The sequence below is a fragment of the Caretta caretta genome, chromosome 1 (genome assembly GCF_965140235.1).
Source record: "Caretta caretta isolate rCarCar2 chromosome 1, rCarCar1.hap1, whole genome shotgun sequence".
Classification (NCBI taxonomy): domain Eukaryota; kingdom Metazoa; phylum Chordata; order Testudines; family Cheloniidae; genus Caretta; species Caretta caretta.
The window spans coordinates 161,191,896-161,214,783 of NC_134206.1; the positions used below are offsets into that span (position 1 = coordinate 161,191,896).

The window sequence follows — 22,888 nt, forward strand, 5'->3', positions numbered from 1 at the left end:
GACAACACAGCCCTTCCATGGTCTGCCTGAACACTGGACTACCAGCTAGTTTAATAGAAATGCTTCATCTTTATATTGTGAGACCATCCAGGCTTCCCAAAATTCCAAAGCTTATCAGACAATGGTGAGAAAAAGGGAGATAATGAAAGACAGTTGTCAAATTGTTCATGATAATGTTGCAACAATTAAAAGAGCTAGTGATGATTTTGATGTTGCATCTTCAACTGCTTTGAACATATCTCACACCTTTTCATTAGTGAAATTTTTGTTAGCTAGCAGTCCATATGAAATATAATGGCTACCCAGAAAGATTTTTGATTATTTTAAGCAGTTATCCTGAGAAGTTTCTAAATTGCATAATATAAAGATAGATCTAGGCTCACTCTTCAATGAATTAATACAAGATATCATCAGAAGATAGATCTCAGCTTTCTATACGTTGAAACATCTCATTCAAAATAAACAAGATTTCAGTGTGCTGTATAAACTCATAAATGTTCCTCTCCACAGAAATCTTTAGTAAAGGTGAAAGATTTATACAATCTGAAGAGAAACCAGAGTATATAGGAACTGAATGCCACATCACTGGCTCTTTCCTGAGAGAATATTGGTGAGATTGTAGTTGGCATACTAAAGCTCTTTTACAAATTTACAAGATAAATTAATACGGAGCAGACCAGCATTTCCTGACTGTGCTACCAGCTGTTAGAGCTTGAATCTACACTTAAGCGAGGAGGTAGCTGAGAGGGGAACAAATGAGAGAATAAATACTGAAATATGCTTCAGCCATATTGAATGGGCACAAGGCTCTACATTCACTTCTGTGGCACATCCATGCTTTAAGTTGTATCTTTCATTTTAGATGACAAATATTGTGATTCAAATGACTTGTAAAACTCGTGAGAAAGAATGTCAGTATCTGTAATAGGGGTATGAAATCTGAAATAAAGAAAATGTTGTCAAGTGGCCCAGCAAGAAATCATGCAGGGAAAATGCAAATCTGTGTTGTTACTCTGATTATGAAGGAGTCGCAATCCCCAGCTTCCACTATACAATGGATAGAGAACTCATGTTTCATCTTAGGTTATGTCAACACTGCAACAAGAAAAGCCGCAACTGTGAGTCTCAGAGTCCAGGTCAAGTGACTTGGTCTTGCAGGGCTCACGCTCTGGGTCTAAAAGTAGCAGTGTAGGTGCTCAGGCTGGAGCACAGGCTCTGAAAACCATTGAGGGGAGTGGGTCTCAGAGCCCAGGCTCCAGCCGGAGTCCAAAGGTCTACACTACTATTTTTTAGCCCCATAGCACATGCCCTGCGAGCCCGAGTCAGATGACCTGGGCTCTGAGACTCACTATCGCAGGGTTTTTTTGGAGTGTTGACACATCCTCGGACAGCCAGGCCTCTTGGCCCTTTAAGAATGGTGGAAGCACAACGCTATGAGGCCTCCAAGTTTTGATGGTATTGCAAGGCTTAGAGCCGTACCTAGTAGTGCCCCTTCTCAGACAGTTCAGTACTGCTTAGGACATTTATGCTGATTATCAACGTAGTGTTCCTGAGAATGCCCAGAGGTTTTGTTTTTCAATGTGTAAGCCTGGGCAGGTGGGGCTTGGCAGCCCAGCTAGGAGAAGAAAAATTCTGATTTCAAACCAAGAACATCAGGCCTGGCTAACCGGTTTATAAAAACTGTGCAAATCACACATGCTCTATAGATCTGCACCACCGATCCCAATTTACAGTACGAGGCAAAGGCCAAGCAAGCAAGCAATGTGTGGGTCTGTGTCTGCCACAAATGAAATAGCTTCAATTAATACAAAAGTGGGCGAGTTTAACTAATAGACTAGCTAGCTGTACTGAAAGCTAACTTTTCCTAAACCAGTTTTATTTAAAAATGAGTCTTGTACCACAACTATTAATTCAACTTCAATGAAAAGTAACAGTAAATAGTAATCCACACGAATCTACATAGAAACCATTATTTGGTCATATTTCTTTTCAGTTGTTTTGTAACATCACAGAAAAAACACTTGCATATGTGCAGCATTTTAGAGCATGTGCAGTGGAACCAGTATCAAGTAAAAAGAAAAGGAGTACTTGTGGCACCTTAGAGACTAACCAATTTATTTGAGCATGAGCTTTCGTGAGCTACAGCTCACTTCATCAGATGTATACCGTGGAAACTGCAGCAGACTTTATATACACACAGAGAATATGAAACAATACCTCCTCCCACCCCACTGTCCTGCTGGTAATAGCTTATCTAAAGTGATCAACAGGTGGGCCATTTCCAGCAAAAATCCAGGTTTTCTCACCCTCCACCCCCCCACACAAATTCACTCTCCTGCTGGTGCTAGCCCATCCAAAGTGACAACTCTTTACATAATCAAGTCAGGCTATTTCCTGCATAGATCCAGGTTTTCTCACATCCCCCCCACCCCCATACACACACAAACTCACTCTCCTGCTGGTAATAGCTCATCTAAACTGACCACTCTCCAAGTTTAAATCCAAGTTAAACCAGAACATCTGGGGGGGGGGGGTAGGAAAAAACAAGAGGAACACGGCTGTTCCTCTGAGTATCAAGTAACTGTCCAAGGTAGCAAAGGAAGTGGTGCTGTGTCTGTCTAAAGTCCCAATCTCATCCTTAGACTCTAGTCAGCAATACAAGGCCTCACACTTCATTCTGAGCATTTAACATCATCTGTGCCTATTTTAAACACATACTAAGCACCTAGTTCTGGGCACTTAAACACATAAATACACCTATTCTCATTGTGCCATAAATGTACATAGCTTCATGCAATAGCAACATGTTCTAAAATAGTCCACAAAGAACTCACAGTGTAATGGCCTATCCTTGTGAGCAGGTATGTGCTTCTATGTACTGGTGTACTTGTAACTTTTAGCACGAGCAGTAGTTTCAAAGGCCAAATCAGACAAACTTGAAAATCTAGAATAGCAAAGGCCTGACAAAATGGACAAAACTCCCTTTCACTTCAGTAGGGCCAGGATTTCACCTTTGGAGAGGAGGAAGATGCAGGCATAAAAGTTTTTTTCTGAGTTATTTTAGAAAAATAAATACATAAACCAGAAAGATTTTGTTTTATGGCTAAGTACTTATTAAATCCTGCAATATCAATATTCCAAAGTAAACAAGGAAATGCTAGGGGCATTTGTGAAATTATCAAGTTGGCACTCTGACAAAAACATGACATGGTGAGTTTCACAGACCAGCTTGCTAGGATCTGTCTACAAAAGAACCTTAGATGGAGCAAAGTGGTTGGTCAAGTAGTCAAAGCCTTCTCAGGTTGGAGTAACACAAGAGAGGCGAGAGAGATACCTGTGTGTAGAAGTTAGCTTTTTAAGTCCCTATAGTGGCTGCGGGACTGCAGTTTTGCCAAACTGCTGCTTTGTGGTAACCTATATCTTTCCTCTGTACTATACAGAGGAGATCATTATGGAATTGAGCTACATCATTCTTCATGTCACTTTGTTGTTCCTACATTCATCTGAGCCTGTCACTCAATGTCATCCTGGTGCTTTCTTGTAACAGCTATTGTTCTCAGCTCCAAATCAAATAGACCAAGAGACTTACATGCTGAGAAGAACAAAAATCATAGAGGAAATGAACTTCCATATTATCCTGATCATGAATTACTGAGGGCAGAGAAGATAGTCTTATGAATGATAAACTGCCATCTTTTATGCCACAAAGTATGTTCACATTTCTTTTCTAACTAATGGCACTTCTCCCCACCCCGATTCTAATGAAGCAGGAGAGTTTCCTGGGATAAGTTCCGGTAGAATAGCCATCGCATTAAAGCATGTTCCAAGAGCATGCCCCATAGTGTACTTTATACCTATATCAATGTTTCATCTCAAAACTTTTTAGGAAGTATGGGCCTGATCCAAACCCTGCTGAAATGAATGGAAATTCACCCAATGAGTTCAGTGTGGTTTGGATCAGGCCCTATGTGCTACTGAATTGCAGCATCTTATGAGCTGGAGGTGAGCCAACTACTGCACACAGAAGCAAGGAAATGTTGCACATTGAAAGCAGAGCAAAAAACTCCATAATCTAATGGGCTCTTTAATATACAAACAGGTGACTTCTTGAAAAGCTGAACCAAGGAGGAATTCCTGCTGATGAATAAAAGACTGGACTGTTTTAAGTAATGATAACTATTGTATTAATGTTGCCTTGATTCTAGAAAAAGATGAGACGTTAATTGCCTATGGTTATGGCAGCTCTATGCCAGCAAAAGTCCCTATCGCGCTGGCAGTGGAAATTCAGCTGCTGGCTATCCCCTTTGCTCCACCTGAGAAGCACAAAGGGGCATGTAGCAGAACCTAGGATCTGGGTCTAGACCTAGGATCTAGATTTTTTTTTTCAGGAGCAGATGGGTGAGTCTGAGGGGGTCTGGGTGGTTGGGAATAGAAATGAGCATACGATAAGGAGCCCAGATCTTGCGTAGTTATAGCCCAGGCTGGTAGGAAGGTGTACATAATTAATAAAAACAAAAAACTTTTAAACCAAATTTTTAGATTTTTAATTTTAGATGCAAAGCTAAGAAACTAGCATTAGCCTCCAGTGTTTCATAGAAGCTAAAAGGAGATAATGTTGAACGCCCGAATGGAGCCCTACTTGGCTTTTAAATTTCAAAGTCCTTTAGAAATCCATGATCTAAGTATAGAACATATTTGCTATATGAAAATATCAAGATCTCAGTGGGTTGTTTTCCAATTACCTCTGACGTAGAACTGACTTCTAAATCTTGTTCTGGACCATTCAAGCTGGAGGCCATTGGAGGAAGAGGGGCGATTCCTGTAACAGAAGAGTATATAAGATCATTGTTATTCACTGTCCAACATGGCATGAACCATAAATCATTCTGGTATAAAAATAAAACATGATTCGTTACTGTAGGTGTTTTGCGGAGTTACTTCTACCTAATGAATTTTCAAGGAACTCATCTAGAAGACTGTAGAATCTTCTTGCTGAAGTTTATCTAAGCTTGTCTAAGTTTATACTTTATGAAATAGCAATATATTGCTTCTGTGGACCACTGCAATCTTCATAGTAGATGCACTTCTTTATATGTACTTGTTTTTTAGGAGAAAGTGTGCATAGTTGGATTATACGCTGTGTACAATCATTTTACATCCTTGAAATGTTTGATACAGCAAACGAATGTGATTATAAATACAAGTGGCAAGCAAGGATTTGAGGATTTGGTTGAGATTTACATTTACTATTTGTCTATATACGTTCAAGTACAGGCCTCCTGTCTGGGAGCTGGAATTTGCATTACATTAATCATTTATTGCTAAAATCTTAAATCTCTAGTATATTTTCATACATATATTCAGCAACATGGAGAAAAGGACTGCAAAGGGCAATTGTTTTTCCTTGTATTTCTGTGGGAAACATAAGCTGTTCAAAGAATTGGGCTCTCTCCAACTTTTGTACCTCCACCTATATCTTCCAGACATGGTACAGCAGTCAGTGGTCTACCAAGTCCTTAGCCACCACTCTGTAGTCACCATGGTGAATGCAAACATTATAAAAACCACCACTTTAAAATGTAGCTGTTGGGCTTTTTAACCACCCCCACACCCAGGATTATACAGTCTATACAGTTAAGAGTAGAGCTGAGTGAATAATTATTTTTTTTGGTTCAGTGGCCAAACCAAAAAAGCAGGAGGAAAAATCAGTTATTTTAGAATTTAAATTGCATTTTGATATTTCTCACGGCAAAAAAATTTGGGTTGAACTAAAGGGTTCAAATGTCAGTTTGAAATGGCACTTTTTCGAAGACAATGTGCCTTTGGAACAAAACGTCAAAACAGTTCATTTTAAAAATGTCAAAACAAAATATTTCAGCATTTCAAAAAAAAAATCAGCCTTTTTTGTCCTGAATTCTTGAATATTTTTAGTGTTCCCAATAATGTATATGTGGGGTAATTTACTATTCCCTCCCCCACCACCAAAAAATTGCCCAGCTCTAATTAAGAGTTCTACTACATGGAAACAGAATGTACTGTGGTGGGAAGCTGGACGCGTCAGTGGGGTTCACTGTTCCATAAGTATATCATCCATAAACATCAAAAGAACAGGAGGACTTGTGGCACCTAAGAGACTAACCAATTTATTTGAGCATGAGCTTTCGTGAGCTACAGCTCACTTCATCGGATGCTTATGCTCAAATAAATTGGTTAGTCTCTAAGGTGCCACAAGTCCTCCTTTTCTTTTTGCGAATGCAGATTAACACGGCTGCTACTCTGAAACCAATCCATAAACATATCATCCTCTAAGAATATCTCTGTACTATTGTATAAGATAATAACCCAAAGAAATACCCACCCATGCCTGAAAAACTATGAGGATATTGAAATGTTACCCTGAGATATCATTCCAAGAGTAGTAGCTGCATGAATGAACAATACAACAAGTCTGTGGCTTGCCAGGAGCTAGGATTCACGATGTGACGGAGAGACTGCCGAGACTCATCAAGCCCTCGGATCGCTACCCCTTCCTGCTTCTCCACGTGGGCACCAATGACACTGCCAAGAATGATACCGAGCAGATCACTGCAGACTACGTGGCTTTGGGAAGAAGGATAAAGGAGTTTGAGGTGCAAGTGGTGTTCTTGTCCATCCTCCCTGTGGAAGGAAAAGGCCCAGGTAGAGACCATTGAATCGTGGAAATCAACGAATGGCTACGCAGGTGGTGTCGGAGAGAAGGCTTTGGATTCTTTGACCATGGGATGGTGTTCCAAGAAGGAGGATTGCTAGGAAAAGGGGCTCCACCTAACGAAGAGAGTGAAGATCATCTTCGCAAGCAGGCTGGCTAACCTAGTGAGGAGGGCTTTAAACTAGGTTCACCGGGGGAAGGAGACCAAAGCCCTGAGTTAAGTGGGGACGTGCGATACCGGGAGGGGAGACGAGCAGGAGAGCGCAAGAGGGGAGGCTCCTGCCTCATACTAAGAAAGCAGGACAAACAGCAAGTTATCTTAAGTGCCTATACAAAATTGCAAGAAGCCTGGGAAACAAGCAGGGAGAACTGGAAGTCCTGGTTCAGTCAAGGAATTATGATGTGATTGGAATAACAGAGACTTGGTGGGATAACTCACATGACTGAAGTACTGTCATGGATGGATATAAACTGTTCAGGAAGGACAGGAAGGGCAGAAAATGTGGGGGAGTTGCATTGTATGTAAGAGAGCAGCATGACTGCTCAGAGCTCCAGTATGAAACTGCAGAAAAACCTGAGAGTCTCTGGATTAAGTTTAGAAGTATGAGCAACAAGGGTGATGTCGTGGTGGGAGTCTGCTATAGACCACCGGACCAGGGGGATGAGGTGGAAGAGGCTTTCTTCTGGCACACTAACAAAAGTTACTAGATCGCAGGCCCTGGTTCTCATGGGAAACTTCAATCACCCTGATATCTGCTGGGAGAGCAATACAGCGGTGCACAGACAATCTAGGAAGTTTTTGGAAAATGTAGGGGACAATTTCCTGGTGCAAGTGCTGGAGGAACCAACTAGGGGCAGAGCTCTTCTTGACCTGCTGCTCACAAACCGGGAAGAATTAGTAGGGGAAGCAAAAGTGGATGGGAACCTGGGAGGCAGTGACCATGAGATAGTCGAGTTCAGGATCCTGACACAAGGAAGAAAGGAGAGCAGCAGAATATGGACCCTGGACTTCAGAAAAGCAGACTTTAACTCCCTCAGGGAACTGATGGGCAGGATCCCCTGGGAGAATAACATGAGGGGGAAAGGAGTCCAGGAGAGCTGGCTGTATTTTAAAGAATCCTTATTGAGATTACAGGGACAAACCATCCCAATGTGTAGAAAGAATAGTAAATATGGCAGGCGACCAGCTTGGCTTAACAGTGAAATCCTTGCTGATCTTAAACACAAAAAAGAAGCTTACAAGAAGTGGAAGATTGGACAAATGACCAGGGATGAATATAAAAATATTGCTCAGGCATGCAGGAGTGAAATCAGGAAGGCCAATTCACACCTGGAGTTGCAGCTAGCAAGAGATGTTAAGAGTAACAAGAAGGGTTTCTTCAGGTATGTTAGCAACAAGAAGAAAGTCAAGGAAAGGGTGGGCCCCTTACTGAATGAGGGAGGGGCCTCATTCAGGGGCTACAGTGACAGAGGATGTGGAAAAAGCTAATGTATTCAATGCTTTTTTTGCCTCTGTCTTTACAAACAAGGTCAGCTCCCAGACTACTGCACTGGGCAGTACAGCATGGGGAGGAGTTGACCAGCCCTCTGTGGAGAAAGAAGTGGTTTGGGTCTATTTAGAAAAGCTGGACGAGCACAAGTCCATGGGGCTGGATGTGCTGCATCTGAGAGTGCTAAAGGAGTTGGCAGATGTGATTGCAGAGCCATTGGCCATTATCTTTGAAAACTCATGGCGATGCGGGGAGGTCCCGGATGACTGAAAAAAGGCTAATGTAGTGCCCATCTTTAAAAAAGGGAAGAAGGAGGATCCTGGGAACTACAGGCCAGTCAGCCTCACCTCAGTCCCTGGAAAAATCATGGAGCAGGTCCTCAAGGAATCAATTCTGAAGCACTTAGAGGAGAGGAAAGTGATCAGGAACAGTAAGCATGGATTCACCACAGGCAAGTCATGCCTGACTAATCTAATTGCCTTCTATGATGAGATAACTGGCTCTGTGGATGAGGGGAAAGCAGTGGACATGTTGTTCCTTGACTTTAGCAAAGCTTTTGACACAGTCTCCCACAGTATTCTTGCTAGCAAGTTAAAGAAGTATGGGCTGGATGAATGGACTATAAGGTGGATAGAAAGCTGGCTAGATTGTCGGGCTCAATGGGTAGTGATCAATGACTCTGTCATAAATATAAAGGGAAGGGTAACCACCTTTCTGTATACAGAACTATAAAATCCCTCCTGGCCAGAGGCAAAACCCTTTCACCTGTAAAGGGTTAAGAAGCTAAGATAACCTCGCTGGCACCTGACCAAAATGACCAATGAGGAGACAAGATACTTTCAAAGCTGGAGGTGGGGGGGGGGGGGAAACAAAGGGTCTGTCTGTCTGTGTGATGCTTTTGCTGAGAACAGATCAGGAATGCTCTTCAGAACTCCTGTAAAAAGTTAGTAAGCAATCTAGCTAGAAATGCATTAGAATGCTTTTGTTTAATGGCTGGCAAAATAGCTGTGCTGAATGGAATGTATATTCCTGTTTTTGTGTCTTTTTGTAACTTAAGGTTTTGCCTAGAGGGATTCTCTATGTTCTGAATCTGATTACCCTGTAAGGTATTTACCATCCTGATTTTACAGAGGTGATTCTTTTACTTTTTCTTTAATTAAAATTCTTCTTTTAAGAACCTGATTGTTTTTTCATTGTTCTTAAGATCCAAGGGTTTGGGTCTGTATTCACCTATGCAAATTGGTGAGGATTTTTATCAAGCCATCACCAGGAAAGGGGGTGTAGGGCTTGGTGGGATATTTTGGGGGGAAGACGTCTCCAAGTGGGCTCTTTCCCTGTTCTTTGTTTAACATACTTGGTGGTGGCAGCATAGGGTTCAAGGACAAGGCAAAGTTTGTACCTTGAGGAAGTTTTTAACCTAAGCTGGTAAGAATAAGCTTAGGGGGTCTTTCATGCAGGTCCCCAGATCTGTACCCTAGAGTTCAGAGTGGGGAAGGAACCTTGACAGGCTCCATGTCTAGTTGCCAGCCAGTATCAAGTGGAGTGCCCCAAGGGTTGGTCCTGGGGCCGGTTTTGTTCAATATCTTCATTAATGATCTGGAGGATGGCGTGGATTGCACCCTCAGCATGTTTGCAGATGACATTAAACAGGGAGGAGAGGTAGATACGCTGGAGGGTAGGGATAGGATACAGAGGGACCTAGACAAATTATAGGATTGGGCCAAAAGAAATCTGATGAGGTTCAACAAGGACAAGTGCAGAGTCCTGCACTTAGGACGGAAGAATCCCATGCACCGCTACAGACTAGGGACCGAATGGCTAGGCAGCAGTTCTGCAGAAAAGGACCTAGTGATTACAGTGGACGAGAAGCTGGATATGAGTCAACAGTGTGCCCTTGTTGCCAAGAAGGCCAATGGCATTTTGGGACGTATAAGTAGGGGCATTGCCAGCAGATTGAGGGACGTGATCGTTCCCCTCTATTTGACATTGGTGAGGCCTCATCTGGAGTACTGTGTCCAGTTTTGAGCCCCACACTACAAGAAGAATGTGGAAAAATTGGAAAACGTCCAGCGGAGGGCAACAAAAATGATTAGGGGACTCGAATGACTTATGAGGAGAGGCTGAGGGAACTGGGATTGTTTAGTCTGCAGAAGAGAAGAATGAGGGGGGATTTGAGAGCTGCTTTCAACTACCTGAAAGGGGGTTCCAAAGAGGATGGATCTAGACTGTTCTCAGTGGTAGCAGATGACAGAACAAGGAGTAATGGTCTCAAGTTGCAGTGGGGGAGTTTTAGGTTGGATATTAGGAAAAACTTTTTCACTAGGAGGGTGGTGAAGCACTGGAATGTGTTACCTAGGGAGGTGGTGGAATCTCCTTCCTTAGAAGTTTTTAAGGTCAGGCTTGACAAAGCCCTGGCTGGGATGATTTAGTTGGGGATTGGTCCTGCTTTAAGCAGGGGGTTGGACTAGATGACCTCCTGAGGTCCCTTCCAACCCTGATATTCTATAATTCTATGAACATTTATTGCATGAATTAACTAAAAAAATACAGTAGTACCAACTGTAATTATTATTAAGTAACATGGGTAGCAAAATAGTAGCGATGGACGAGCCTTAAAACATTCAGAAGTGCGGTTGTATTCAGAGAAGCATCCAAAATTCCAAGAGTTAGCTAAACTATTATAATTTCTGCAAAACTGGATTGGAAATCTCACACCAACAGGCTTTGTTGTGATGTTTCTTGCATTTTCTGCTTTCAGTCAAACTATAAATCACTGCAAGAACAGCCTTTCTTGTGGGATTCTGTTCCTCCATCTCCAGCCCTTGCAGGAATTTGGAAGTGAAAAGACACATGGAAGAATTTTTTTTAAACAATCAAAGTTTTTACAACTTCACAAATGCTCAGTTCACACATTCACTTAGATTTTTGGGCAAAGGTCCACCCCTACAACTACAACTGTGTTTGGAAGCCTCCAAACACCCTAGCATTCTGAGAGATCTGAACTTCCCTGAATAGGGTCAGGCACACATTGTGTTTTCCATAATATATTGGGTATTCTAAGACTTTAAGTAGCACAGAGTAAAAAATACTCATTTCTTGGAAATTGGTGAGCCAACTCTATTATGCTTGCTTCATTATCACTGACATGTTTGACTCACTTGGCATTTGTTTTGTGTACACTGGGTCCTCTGGACTGTACCCAGAATTTTCATTACCACTGCTTCTCCTGGTCTTCATATTGCTATCGTTGGTTTTCTTAGTTGAAACTTTTCTGGAAATAAAAATTCCAATCATTAAAACCTACATGCTATTGGCATTCTTAGGCAGTATCCAACAGAGAGTGAGGCACAAATTCTCAAAGGTATTTCGGCACCTAATTCTCATTGATTTTCATGGAAGTTAGATACCTAAATACCTTTGAGGATCTGGGCCAAAGGACTTGCAGATGTGTCCAACTTCCAAAAGAGTAAAGAAAAATAATGTATAATCCTTGAAAGAATTTACCTACTGCATGCACAGTCTTGTATAAATTCTAACTAGGCTTTGCTTAAAAAGTTCTGATCAGATGCTTAATAACATTTGGGAAATTAAGATGATTAACATCTTAAGACTTCAAGTCTGTGACCCATTTCAAAATTTTTGTAAGAACTAAAGGACAACCCAATATTCTGACCTTGATTGTGTGATTTAACTACAGCCCTGCATTGGGAGCAATAAGGAGAGTATCCCTGGGGGCAGGGGGACTATGCAGTCTGCTCCTTCTGCCTCCCCACCATTGAGGAGGGTGCAACCTGCTTCCTGTGGTTCTGTGGGCCAGTTTGGTGAGGAGGCCAGGCTATGGCTCTGCCTCTGCCTCCCCACCCCCAGCTCCTCTTTGGGGTGAAGTGCACCAGGTCTTTTTGCAAGCTGTGCAAGGCAACAGGAGGCTTCTTGTGTGCATCCTCCCAAACACACCATGTAAGGCTCCATCACAATCTGACCTATGGCCCTGATCCTTCAAACATTTACACACATGCCTAACCTCAAGCAGGTGTCTCGTCCCACTGAAATCAATAGGACTACTCCTCCGTTAAGCACATATGTAAGCATTTGCAGGGTGGGGGCCTACATTTGTAGCCAGTGGGATACAGATAATATAATTCTATTTATCACTCTGTTGCGCTACAAGGGATTTTACTCGTCATTTGTTCCAAATAGCTCAAGTCTGGGGTCCTCCAGGGCATGCTGAAAGGTCCATCTCTTTGCCCAGGCTTTTGGGGAGAGACAAGCCAGCTAAGGGCAGGGGTGTGCGGAAGAAGGGCTGGGATTTGTAGCTGGAGAGGGATTTTTTTCTTTGTTCCCATTATTTGGGGAAATTGCTGCATTTATTTCTATACTTTTAACATAATGTACAAAGTGCCTAGAGTTTCAGACAGGGGCATTTTCAATGCTTCTATAGATCTAAATAAATAGATGTTAGGATCAGATGAGTAGACTGCAATGAGTTTTTTTAAACCCTATATGAAGCTAGTGTCGTTCCAATGCAGTATTTAGGGATAGAGAGCACTCATTTATAGATATAATTAGAAAACAAAAGTACCAGTCCTGCAAACACTTATGCTCATGTGTAACTTTAAACACATGAGTAGCCCCTTTGTCTTCATTGGGACCATTTACGTGAGTAAAGTTGCACATGTACTTAAAGTCTTTGCTTTGCTGAGTTCCTAAATTCAATATAAACCCTAAGGCCCTGAGCCAGCAAAGTACTTAAGCATGTGATTAAAGTTAATCATGTGAGTAGCCCCACTGAAGTCAACAGGACTTCTTGTGTTAGACTAGGGACTAAAAAACATGTAGCATTTTATGAAGCTCCAACTTCATTTACCATGGGTCACATTCAAGCTCCTTTTTATTTTAATAATAGGTGTACACAGAAAAGAGGCAACCAGACATAACTGTTATGCCCTGCCTTGCACTCCTTCAAAACCTGTGGAAAAAACACCCTGTGGACCCTCTGTGGAAAGAGAGAGGCAGGCGTGTACCTGGATGAGGGCAATAGATTTGGACATTGTGTTTTAGCATGTACACTCCCTGAACTACTGACTTCATCTGTTGTGTAGATTCCCTCTTTAGAGAATCATAGGTGTGGTTACACTGCAATTAAAAATCCCTGGCTGGTCTGTGCCAGCTGACTCGAGCTTGTAGGGCTCAGGCTAAGGGGCTTTTTAATTGCAGGGTAGACATTCAAGATCAGGTTGGTGCCTGGGCTCTAGGACCCTGTGATGTGCAAGGATCCCAGAGCTCAAGCTGCAGCCTGAGCCCAAATATCTACCTGATGATTAAACAACCCCTTCACCCAAACCCCGTGTGCTCGAGTAAGCTGGCATGGGCCGGTGTCAAACTGCAGTGTAGACATACCAATAGGTTCAGCCCTAGCAGGATTAATCCATACAGTGAGTCTGGTCAGGACTCAGAATACGAGCCACAATAACAGATCCTTTATACAGCAGTTTTATTTGAATCAAAAATAAAAATTGACTTGGACCTGCATTTGGCCTCAGATGCTTTATTGATTTAGTCCAACCAGTTTATCTAGCTGTACCTGATAAATTGGTTGAAACAATAATTACAAACAGAATAACAAAACACCTGGAAGATCATGATATGATAAGGACTACTCAGCATGGTTTCTTCACAGGAAAATCTTGTTTCACTAATCTCTCAGAATTATTTGAATGGGTCAATAAAATAGTGGATAAAGGAGAACCAGATGACAAAATGTATTTATGCAGTGTTGTTGTAGCCGTGTTGGTAGATTTTCAAGAGGCTGTTGACCAGGTTTCACACAAGATGTTACTAAAGAAGTTAAGTATCATGGTGTGAAAGGCAAAGTATTGTCATTGATCAAAAATAGCTAGGAGACAGAAAGCAAAGTAGGATTAAATATCCCAGAAGCATATAATAACTATGGTTGGATTCACAGTGTACACCTAAAAAATTAAAAAGGATAACACAAAGTAACCCCATTGAAAAAGTTTTTCTGTTCACATTAATACTGACAAATAGGATCTTAATATTGATTAACAGGATCCTACCTTTTAAGGTGTTTCAACCTAATGCAGTAATGCAAAACCAATTAGGTTGCTTTGTATTCAGATGTGTCTGATACTCAATTTGGTTAAGTAGGAAGTGTTGACAGGTATCACTGGCAGCTTTTTCTGTAGTATAACTAATGATCCTTAAAAAAGCAGGGGACATCATCAAATTTGTCTGCCAATCAGTCTCATTTAATTTGCATCAATCCATCTCAGTTTCAACATTTCTTCTGTACCACAGAAATTCTAGCTCAGTTATACTCTGGGCAAATTGTAAATCTACTGTAATCTTGACTGAAACTTGGAAGAGAGAGCTATTTTGGTGCACAGTGACCTCCTGTGGAATTTGTTGCAAATGCTGAGTGTTGAGGCTGGAGGAAATCTGGTGCAAAATTGGAATATCTAGAAGTATAGGATCAAATCTAAACCCATATTCAGTGAAGTACTTGAGCATATGCTTAATTTTTGGGTACCTGAGTATTCTCATCGGCTTTATTGGGACTGCTCACATGCTTATAAGTTAAGCACGTGCTTAGGTATATTGCTGAATCTGGAACTCAGTAACTAGATCATTTTGATCATCTTCAAAAGAAGTTTTATGGGAACATCAGTTACAGTTTTCAGTAATATGGTGTTGCTGATTCACTCCAATGCATGTAACGGGCACGTTTCTGACTGGGGGTTACTTTTTTAAAGGTAGTGATTTATAACTTCCAATTATGTAGACTTGGTTGTATAATCATTTTGGGGAGAAAACTAAAAGTGGAATGAGATTTTGGGCTGTACCTCAAAAGCTACGTTTGCATTGTGAGCAAGGGGTATAATTCCCATATAACTCACACTAACTTGATGAGAACTGGCAGGAGTATAAATAATAGCATAGCCATAGCAGCATTGAGGTCTAGCTTAGCCGTGCTGAGTACATGCCCACGGGGATCGGGCAGGTTTGTACTCAACACAGCTAAGCTGCTGCTGCTGCCCATGCAACCCCAGTATGCTGCTAGAGCGAGTATGTGTACACAAGCAAGGAATCACACCCATAGCTTGCAGAGTAGCCTAAAAGGCTCAGCATAAAACTCGCATCCCAGAGGGAGGGACTGGGAAGGTTGATGCTGGGCATACCAGAGGGGGAAATCCATGGTATTCAACTTACCTCAACTCCTTTTGATAGGTGGACTCTGAAAGGAAGGAAGAAATGGTTTTAAAATACAGTGAAATAAAATAAGGCTTGCTACTGAGGTTCTCTCACTTTCTCACAGTTCAGACTGTATTTTAATACAGAAATTATTTCATAGCTGCCCTCCCCTCCCGTCTGCAGTCACATAACATCCTGGTGTACTTGCTTACATGGAAAATTAATACTAGGAAAGAATTTACTGAATGCATTTGTAGCTGGTGTGTACATTGGATAGCTGTACAAATCTAGATGTAGATGTACAGTGACTGTCAATGAGATTTGTGTTCTACTTCATTTACTCACTTTTGAAAATCTTACCCTTCCTCTTTACTATTGACAGAAATACTAACGAGCCACCAATTCCACTGGAAACAAGTTACATCAGAAGAAGTCAGCAGGCAACTATCTGTAGTATCTACAAGCCACTGGTTATCAGAATCACCTTTCTTCCCTGAACAATCCTTACCAAACCATGCACTATGCTTTAACTTGCTGTAGGATTCTCTGCTTCTTGAAGTCTTTAAACTACGATTTGAGGACTTCAATAGCACAGATATAGGTGTGAGGTTTTTTTTTTTTTTGTAGGAGTGGTGGGTGAAATTCTGTGGCCTGCGTTGTGCAGGAGGTCAGACTAGATGATCATAATGGTCCCTTCTGACCTAAATATCTATGAAACTGAAATAGTAATAGATTAAATCTAATTTGAGGTTTAAAAAAAGCATAGCCAGTAGCAAAAATCCTCTTACCTTTGTTTTTTAGGCGGCAGTATATTATTATAAAAATAATAATGATCAGAAGAAGAAAACCAATTGACAATGTGACTGCAAGTATAATAGTCCGTGTCCGTGTGCTGTCTTCTTGGTTACCATTTTCTATTAAATGAAATGAAGTATCATTACACTAGCAGAGCTGCGACCTTTCTTTTTCTGAAGAGCGTGACCAACTTTCTGGAAACATTATTAAATTACTTGTTGATTATTTAAAACAAGAGATGGATTGTGTTTCTCATTTGTGTTGAAAATGGCTTTCCCCTATATTGATGATACCCAGTACCACAAAATGCCTTGATCACGATAATTCTTTGTTACAATTATTCTACTTTATCTGCTAGTTGTATTTCTGACAAACCTAGGCTGCTAATTTTCTTCATTCTTCACATTTAAACTTGTTTTGTAGACATTTCGAGCCCAATCTAAACCCCACTGAAAGCAAATGGGAGTCTTTCCATTGGCTTCAGGAGGCTTCAACTCACTGTGCATAATTCAAAAAACCCTCAGTTGTCCATGGTAAAGGACAAGCATGTTAACAACACATCTACTGAGTTTGAGATTGCTAACCGTAACACGTTCCTGCATCCTGGACTATAACATAATTTTGCATAGTGATGTACACTATGCATTTATGGTGTTTTCACATAACTAGGATTCGATTTTTTTTTAACCTATAATGCTAAATTGGGTGATTTCAAAATCATTCAGTGCATCCCTGTTTCTGGTTGCCACAAACAAAAGGTGCTCACCATATATCCCCCCGAATAATCAACATTAAATTGATAGCTTTTACCCTTTAACTAGTTGTCAACATACAATAGACGCTTCTTCTGATGGTAATACGGCCCTGTCCATCAGGCTCATCCAATATCTATGGTGCTCTTTAACCTAATTGGAACCAATCTTTGATCTTCCTAACTGCAGGGAGTAACCTCAGCCCAAAAGCTAAGGCAGGTTCCAAAAGCAGTCCAAAATATAGCCCTGGTAGCTATATTAAAAACAAACTTCAAATCCAACCGAAAAGCACAAGGTTTGTACAGACTTGACAATACTGCCTCTGTTGCACTGGATTTGTGTGTGTCAGGTACTTTTTAGTGTTCCTAATTAAAGATGGGCCTGAATGGCAAAATTTGGATACAGATTTCAGACTCACCAAAGTTTGCAGATATTCTTCTGGGGTTTCGGATTGGCCCATTATAGCATAATAGCCCAGATGCAAAATTTGGACTTGAATTTGGATTCTGAACACTCCAAAGATTGGATGGTTCAGAAATTATTTAATTTAGTCTCCTCTCTAATCCTAATGAACTATCAGCATGTAAATTAATCATGCAAATTAACCCAATTGAGGGGCTGCTCCTGCACCTAATTATAATCTACTACCCAAAATATTCCTGGATTCCAACTTTAACACATATCTTTACCCATCTAGAGCACTTCAAGGATGTATTGTCTCCATGTCAATGGTCGTTATTAATGATCTCTCCTAAGAGGATATTTTGCCCTTGGGTGCGTGAACATTAATTCCGTTGCGAGTAATGGAAACCCTGTGTATAAATGCAAAGGCAGATATCAGCCCCCATTTTAAATGCTCTTTATAGGTTCTTCATCCGCCATCCTCCTCCTCCAGCCACACGTGACCCACCTAATTCCCCCCAATATTTTCTGTTCACGTCATTCCCGACACACCTCAAACACCAGATTTTCTTCCCCCTTCATCCCAGGTTTTTTGAGCAACCAATCCTTCTCTCTCCTTCTGTGCTCAATCTCTGGAACACCTGCCTTCTCTGAGCACCTTCCTGAATCCTGTCTGCCTTCAAATCTCATCACAACCAGATTCATCCCTCGCTCTTATGTAGGGCTCTCAATGCACTCTCTGAGAAAACTAACCACCCAGATCCTGCTACCAGTTAAATAAGTGGCAAAAACCATTTTACATTAAGGGAAGCAGAATCAAGCCCTTAATTTTCCATGTCTCTGTCTTCAATCATTCTTCCTAAGACTGGCCTTGTACAGCTTTTGTTCTGCCTCTCCATAACTACTGAAGTTACCAGTATATTATGATCTGCAGCCTTGTAGTTAATATGTATAAGTCAATTGTGAAGTATTTTGTGATTTTTTTGCATGGAAGAAATAAATCTACAGCATAAATCTGCATTTTATTTTATGTTATTTTATTTTGTGCCATACAAAATGCTATGGGAATTTTAAGGTAATTAAAATATGAAATGAATGTTAATCTTGCCTGTGTGTTTAATTATGTTTTTAATAAGTTCTTGCTACCAAATATCAGTTATTTTGAGTACTCTTATTTTTAGTTCTTGTTTTTCTATTTAGCTTCTTGTAATACATTTCTCAGTTAACTTTAATACAGATTTGTGATAAGATACATGCAGAAAATAATTTGTTGTGCTAAGTCATATCAAGGTTAGATACAAGCAGTATATAGATTAATAGAGCTGTGTTAGTCAATATTTTTTTAATGAGTCCTAGAAACAGATCTCCATATGTGATAGCCTAAGATTTCTGTTTGTCAGCTGCAACGTTATGCTTTGGCAAACGCTACACTCTCATTAGTTTCACATTTCTTGGTACATACAGCAACTAAGGTTTGAGGAATAGTTCTTACAACAGCTTCATTTGTTCTTGTGATTTTCATTTAACCAGCCTTTCAGCCTTCATGGCCTATTCATTTGCCAAAGTAAGATAGCTGCTTAGGTCAAATTCAGGAATACCTGTAGTCTGCTTTCCAGGCAGCACAGAACAGAAAGAGAGAGCAAGGGAAGGTTTTTGTTCAGTGCCTGCCCTTGAGCTTTGACATAGATGGATCGCTAAGACTTGCCAGCATTGGAATGTAGAAGCAGAAAGATGCCAATGGCACTGCTCCTGTGCTCTGCACCAGCTCTTCTCCCATGTACTTGTCACTCAAAATGATCACTCTGTTCAGGAGGACTGTTTTTAACACTTGTAATTCCCAAGAATTATGTTGATTTAAAAGCAGAGGACTCTAATTATCATTAGAAATTCAACATTAATTGATAGGAAAAGCTAAGCACAAGAAACCTGCACTGCATAATAATCATATACTTGGAGTTCTAAAAATGTCCTTACTTCTTTCCTCTTACTTTATCCATACTCTATAATCTCAGGTTAATATAAATCTAATAAGTCTCCTGTCAGTATATTCTCTAATAGCATCTTTCACATTAATTCTAAGTTATTTCCATACTGTGGGAACTCCTTCAGTATGCATACTTTCACCAGTCTTGTTCACTGTCATTCTGTTGAGATCGAGGACTACAAAAAGCCTGCACATTGATGTTAAGAAACTTTACATACTTGAAACAAGTCTTGTAAGCAAAGTGCCCAGGATAATTTCAGATATTTTAATAAACCCCCCCAAAAGTGCATTGCTTAAGGAGTCATCTTCCTTCATTTCTTTTTTACCTGAATCCTCTGTTTAAGATGAGATTTGTGCGGAATTTTCACTGCAGTGGAGCATAGCCATCTTTCAGGATTGAAAGGGAACTAGCAATGGAAAGGTACTTCCTACTGTGTATCACTAGAATCCATTACAAGAGATCTTCTATATAATCTAGCGGAGGGGGAAACGAGATCGTTGTGTGCAAAACACAGCAGATTTTCTTTTTATAAAACGGATGAGAACAGACTGACTGTGGTATTCTTGAAGAAGCAGGGAGTCTTAGGTTTCACTAAAAAGCTGTTACGCCAACAATGTAATGGATGAGACTGCATCCAGTGTCTGGCTCGGAGAACTCTCTTTATGAGTATGTCTACCCAGCAGCGGTGTAAATCCCAGTGGGGGTAGATGTCCATGCACTTGCTCTGCTCGTGCTAGTGCAATAAAAATAGCAGTGTGCCCATGGTGGCACACGCAGCTGCTTGGGCTAGCCACCCAAGTACAATCCCCCCTGATCCCTTGGATACTCAAGCGACAAGCCCAAGGCACTTCCCATGTTGCCTGGCCCACATTGCTATTTTTAGGTGCTAGTTTGAGCAAAACTAGTGCATGTTTGTCTACCCACGCTGCAAATTAGACCTCCCAGCTACTGTGAAGACATACCCTCTGTCTGTGTCTAGCCTAGCCTACTTCCTACTAGTTACCTGAGGTGTCTGTAAGATGGCACTGTACCACATTGTCCCTCATAGTTCAGGATGTTGTGGAGACCATGAATGTGCCTGTAAGGAACTGGACTAGCTGGTGCTGGTATGGCTTAACACTTCCACATAAATCAGTGTGAAAAATAAACAGCCACAGACTTCCCATCTCAACTGCTGTCGTTATCATCTGCTTTTCCCAGTTTGGCAGTTTAATGAATCTCTTCCCTGTTTGATCTTCCTGCTTGTCCCAGGGACTGCAGCCCCATAAGAACTATAGTATTTTGCTAAATTGCGCATGAGGAAGCCCTCACCTTAGTCTCTGTAACGTCTACACTACCACTTACGTTGGCAAAAGTTATGTCGCTCACGGGTGCGAAAAAACACCACCCTGAGCAGCATAATTTTTGCCAGCATAAGTGGTGGTGTGCACAGTGCTATGTCAGTGGGAGAGCTTCTCCTGCTGACATAGCTACTGCTACTCGTTAGGGGTGGTTTAATTATGTCGACAGAAGATATGCCGTCGGCATAGAGTGGCTACACAAGAGATCTTACAGCGCCGCAGCTGCATCGGTACAGCTGTGCCAGTGTAAGGCCTCTAGTACAGACATAGCTTAACTGACAGATTAGTTACGTCTCTGTTGGCCAGGCCCAATGTAACATTATGTGATGCCTGGCCTCAGGCATTAAATAAAACATTAGGAAGTTCAACTAACAAGCTTTACGTTGGCCATCTCTCCATTTTCAGTGGTTACAAGTGAAATAAAGGATCAAATGACGTCATCTGGAATTTTCTGTGCAATTCTGATTTTCCATGTTTCAGAAAGAGGAAATCAAACTGGAACAGGTGCAGAGAAGAGCTACTAGGATGATCTGAGGAATGGAAGGCCTTTCTTATGAGACTCAAAGAGCTTGGCTTGTTTAGTCTAACGAATAGAAGGCTGAAGGGAGATATGATTGCTCTGTATAAATACATCAGAGGGATAAATAACAGGGAGGGAGAGGAGTTATTTAAGTTAAGCATCAAGGTGGACCCCAGAACAAATACATATAAACTGGCCATCAACAAGCTTAGGCTTGAAATTAGGCAAAGGTTTCTAACCAGCAGAGGAGTGAAATTCTGGAGCAGCCTCCCAAGGGGAGCAATGGGGGCAAAAAGCTTAACTGGCTTCAAGATTGAGCTTGATAAATTTATGGAGGGGATGGTATGACAGGACTCCCTGCAATGGCATGTGGCCCATCGGTGACTGCCTATAGCAAAAATCCCCAATGGCTGGAGACGGGACACTAGATGGGGAGGGCTCTGAGTTACTACAATGAACTCTTTCCCAGGTGTCTGCCTGGTGGGTCTAGCCCACATGCTCAGGGTCTAACTGATCGTCATATTTGGGGTCAGGAAGGAATTTTCCCCCGGGTCAAATTGGCAGAGACCATGGGGGTTTTCACCTTCTTCTACAGCATGGGGCATGGTGGTCACTTGCAGGTTTAAACTAGTGTAAATGGTGAATTCTCTGTAACTGGAAGTCTTTAAACCATGATGTGAGGACATCAGTAACTCAGCCAGAGATCAGGGGTCTATTACACAAGTGAGTGGGTGAGGTTCTGTGGCCTGCAACGTGCAGGAAGTCAGACTAGATGATCACGATAGTCCCTTCTGACTTTAGTATGAGTATCTGAGTAAGAATATATATTACAATTTTAAACCTAATCAGTGTCCCATAAGTGACTTGCCACAAGATGTCAGAACATGTTAGTATTAGCGCTGAGTGAATCTAATATTTATTTAATTTTCTTTCTTGGTATAGGAATTAGATACAGTGCTCCTGTCAGATATTTCTAAATTATTATCTGCAAAAACATTAGAGTTTTCAGTTGCCTAAGTAGCCCCTGGAATCACGCTTAAAGTTGCAGGGCCCCCCAAATCTGAAATGACACCCCTGTGGACAGGCACAGAGTTTGCCCACCCCCAGCACGTGCGGTCCCATTGGCCTGATCAGAGCCGCCCCTCCAAATATAGACGTCAAACTATGCCTATGCTGAGAAATCTTGAGTATCTGTTACTGCATAATCATTTTCCCAAAGAGGAATGCATGATGGTCCTATATGATCACCAATTATGTACTAATTGTGTCTGTGACATCTGTTTTTCTCCTCTTCTAATGTATAGCATGTAACTATGGAAACTGTGGGCAGATGCCTCAATAGCTCTAGAATGAGTAGGCTGGGGAGTTTAATCATTTTATTAAGTCCTCAGGACAGATCTCTTGTTTAGTCAGTAATTAGAAGCAATTTAACTTAGAGGAAGCCTTATTAAACCTAGTAAAATGGCCTTTTTCAATTGCATTACAAAGTAGATGGTCCTGAGAAATTTGCTAACAATGGCTCACACTTAAAGTAAAAGGCCCAGCCAGTCTGCCTATCTATCTATCTAGGTTTTTATACCACACCCATCACTGTAGTATCTGAATGCCTTTTATACACCATGCCAGTGCCACCCATTTCAGAACACAGAATGGGTCACATGTCATGTAACACTCCGATGGGTGCCAACTCAGCCAAAGAGCTGTCAG

At 41.3% G+C, this 22,888-nt stretch overlaps 1 protein-coding gene and 1 non-coding gene across 5 annotated transcripts in view; both read right to left on the bottom strand.

Annotated features, from left to right (window-relative positions):
- IGSF5 (immunoglobulin superfamily member 5) overlaps positions 1 to 22,888 on the bottom strand; it is a 96,300-nt gene that overhangs the window by 1,985 nt on the left and 71,427 nt on the right. For all 4 annotated transcript variants that reach the window (XM_048866391.2, XM_048866381.2, XM_048866361.2 and 1 more), the window contains 4 exons: positions 16,176 to 16,301; positions 15,406 to 15,430; positions 11,337 to 11,449; positions 4,743 to 4,819 (listed from right to left, as the gene is read on the bottom strand). In XM_048866391.2, coding sequence (XP_048722348.1) covers positions 4,743 to 4,819; positions 11,337 to 11,449; positions 15,406 to 15,430; positions 16,176 to 16,301 — 341 coding nt within the window. The remainder of the gene's footprint in view (positions 1 to 4,742; positions 4,820 to 11,336; positions 11,450 to 15,405; positions 15,431 to 16,175; positions 16,302 to 22,888) is intronic.
- Positions 446 to 563, bottom strand: LOC125630736 (U5 spliceosomal RNA). Its single transcript, XR_007354779.1, has one exon. It is a non-coding gene; the product is annotated as a U5 spliceosomal RNA (small nuclear RNA).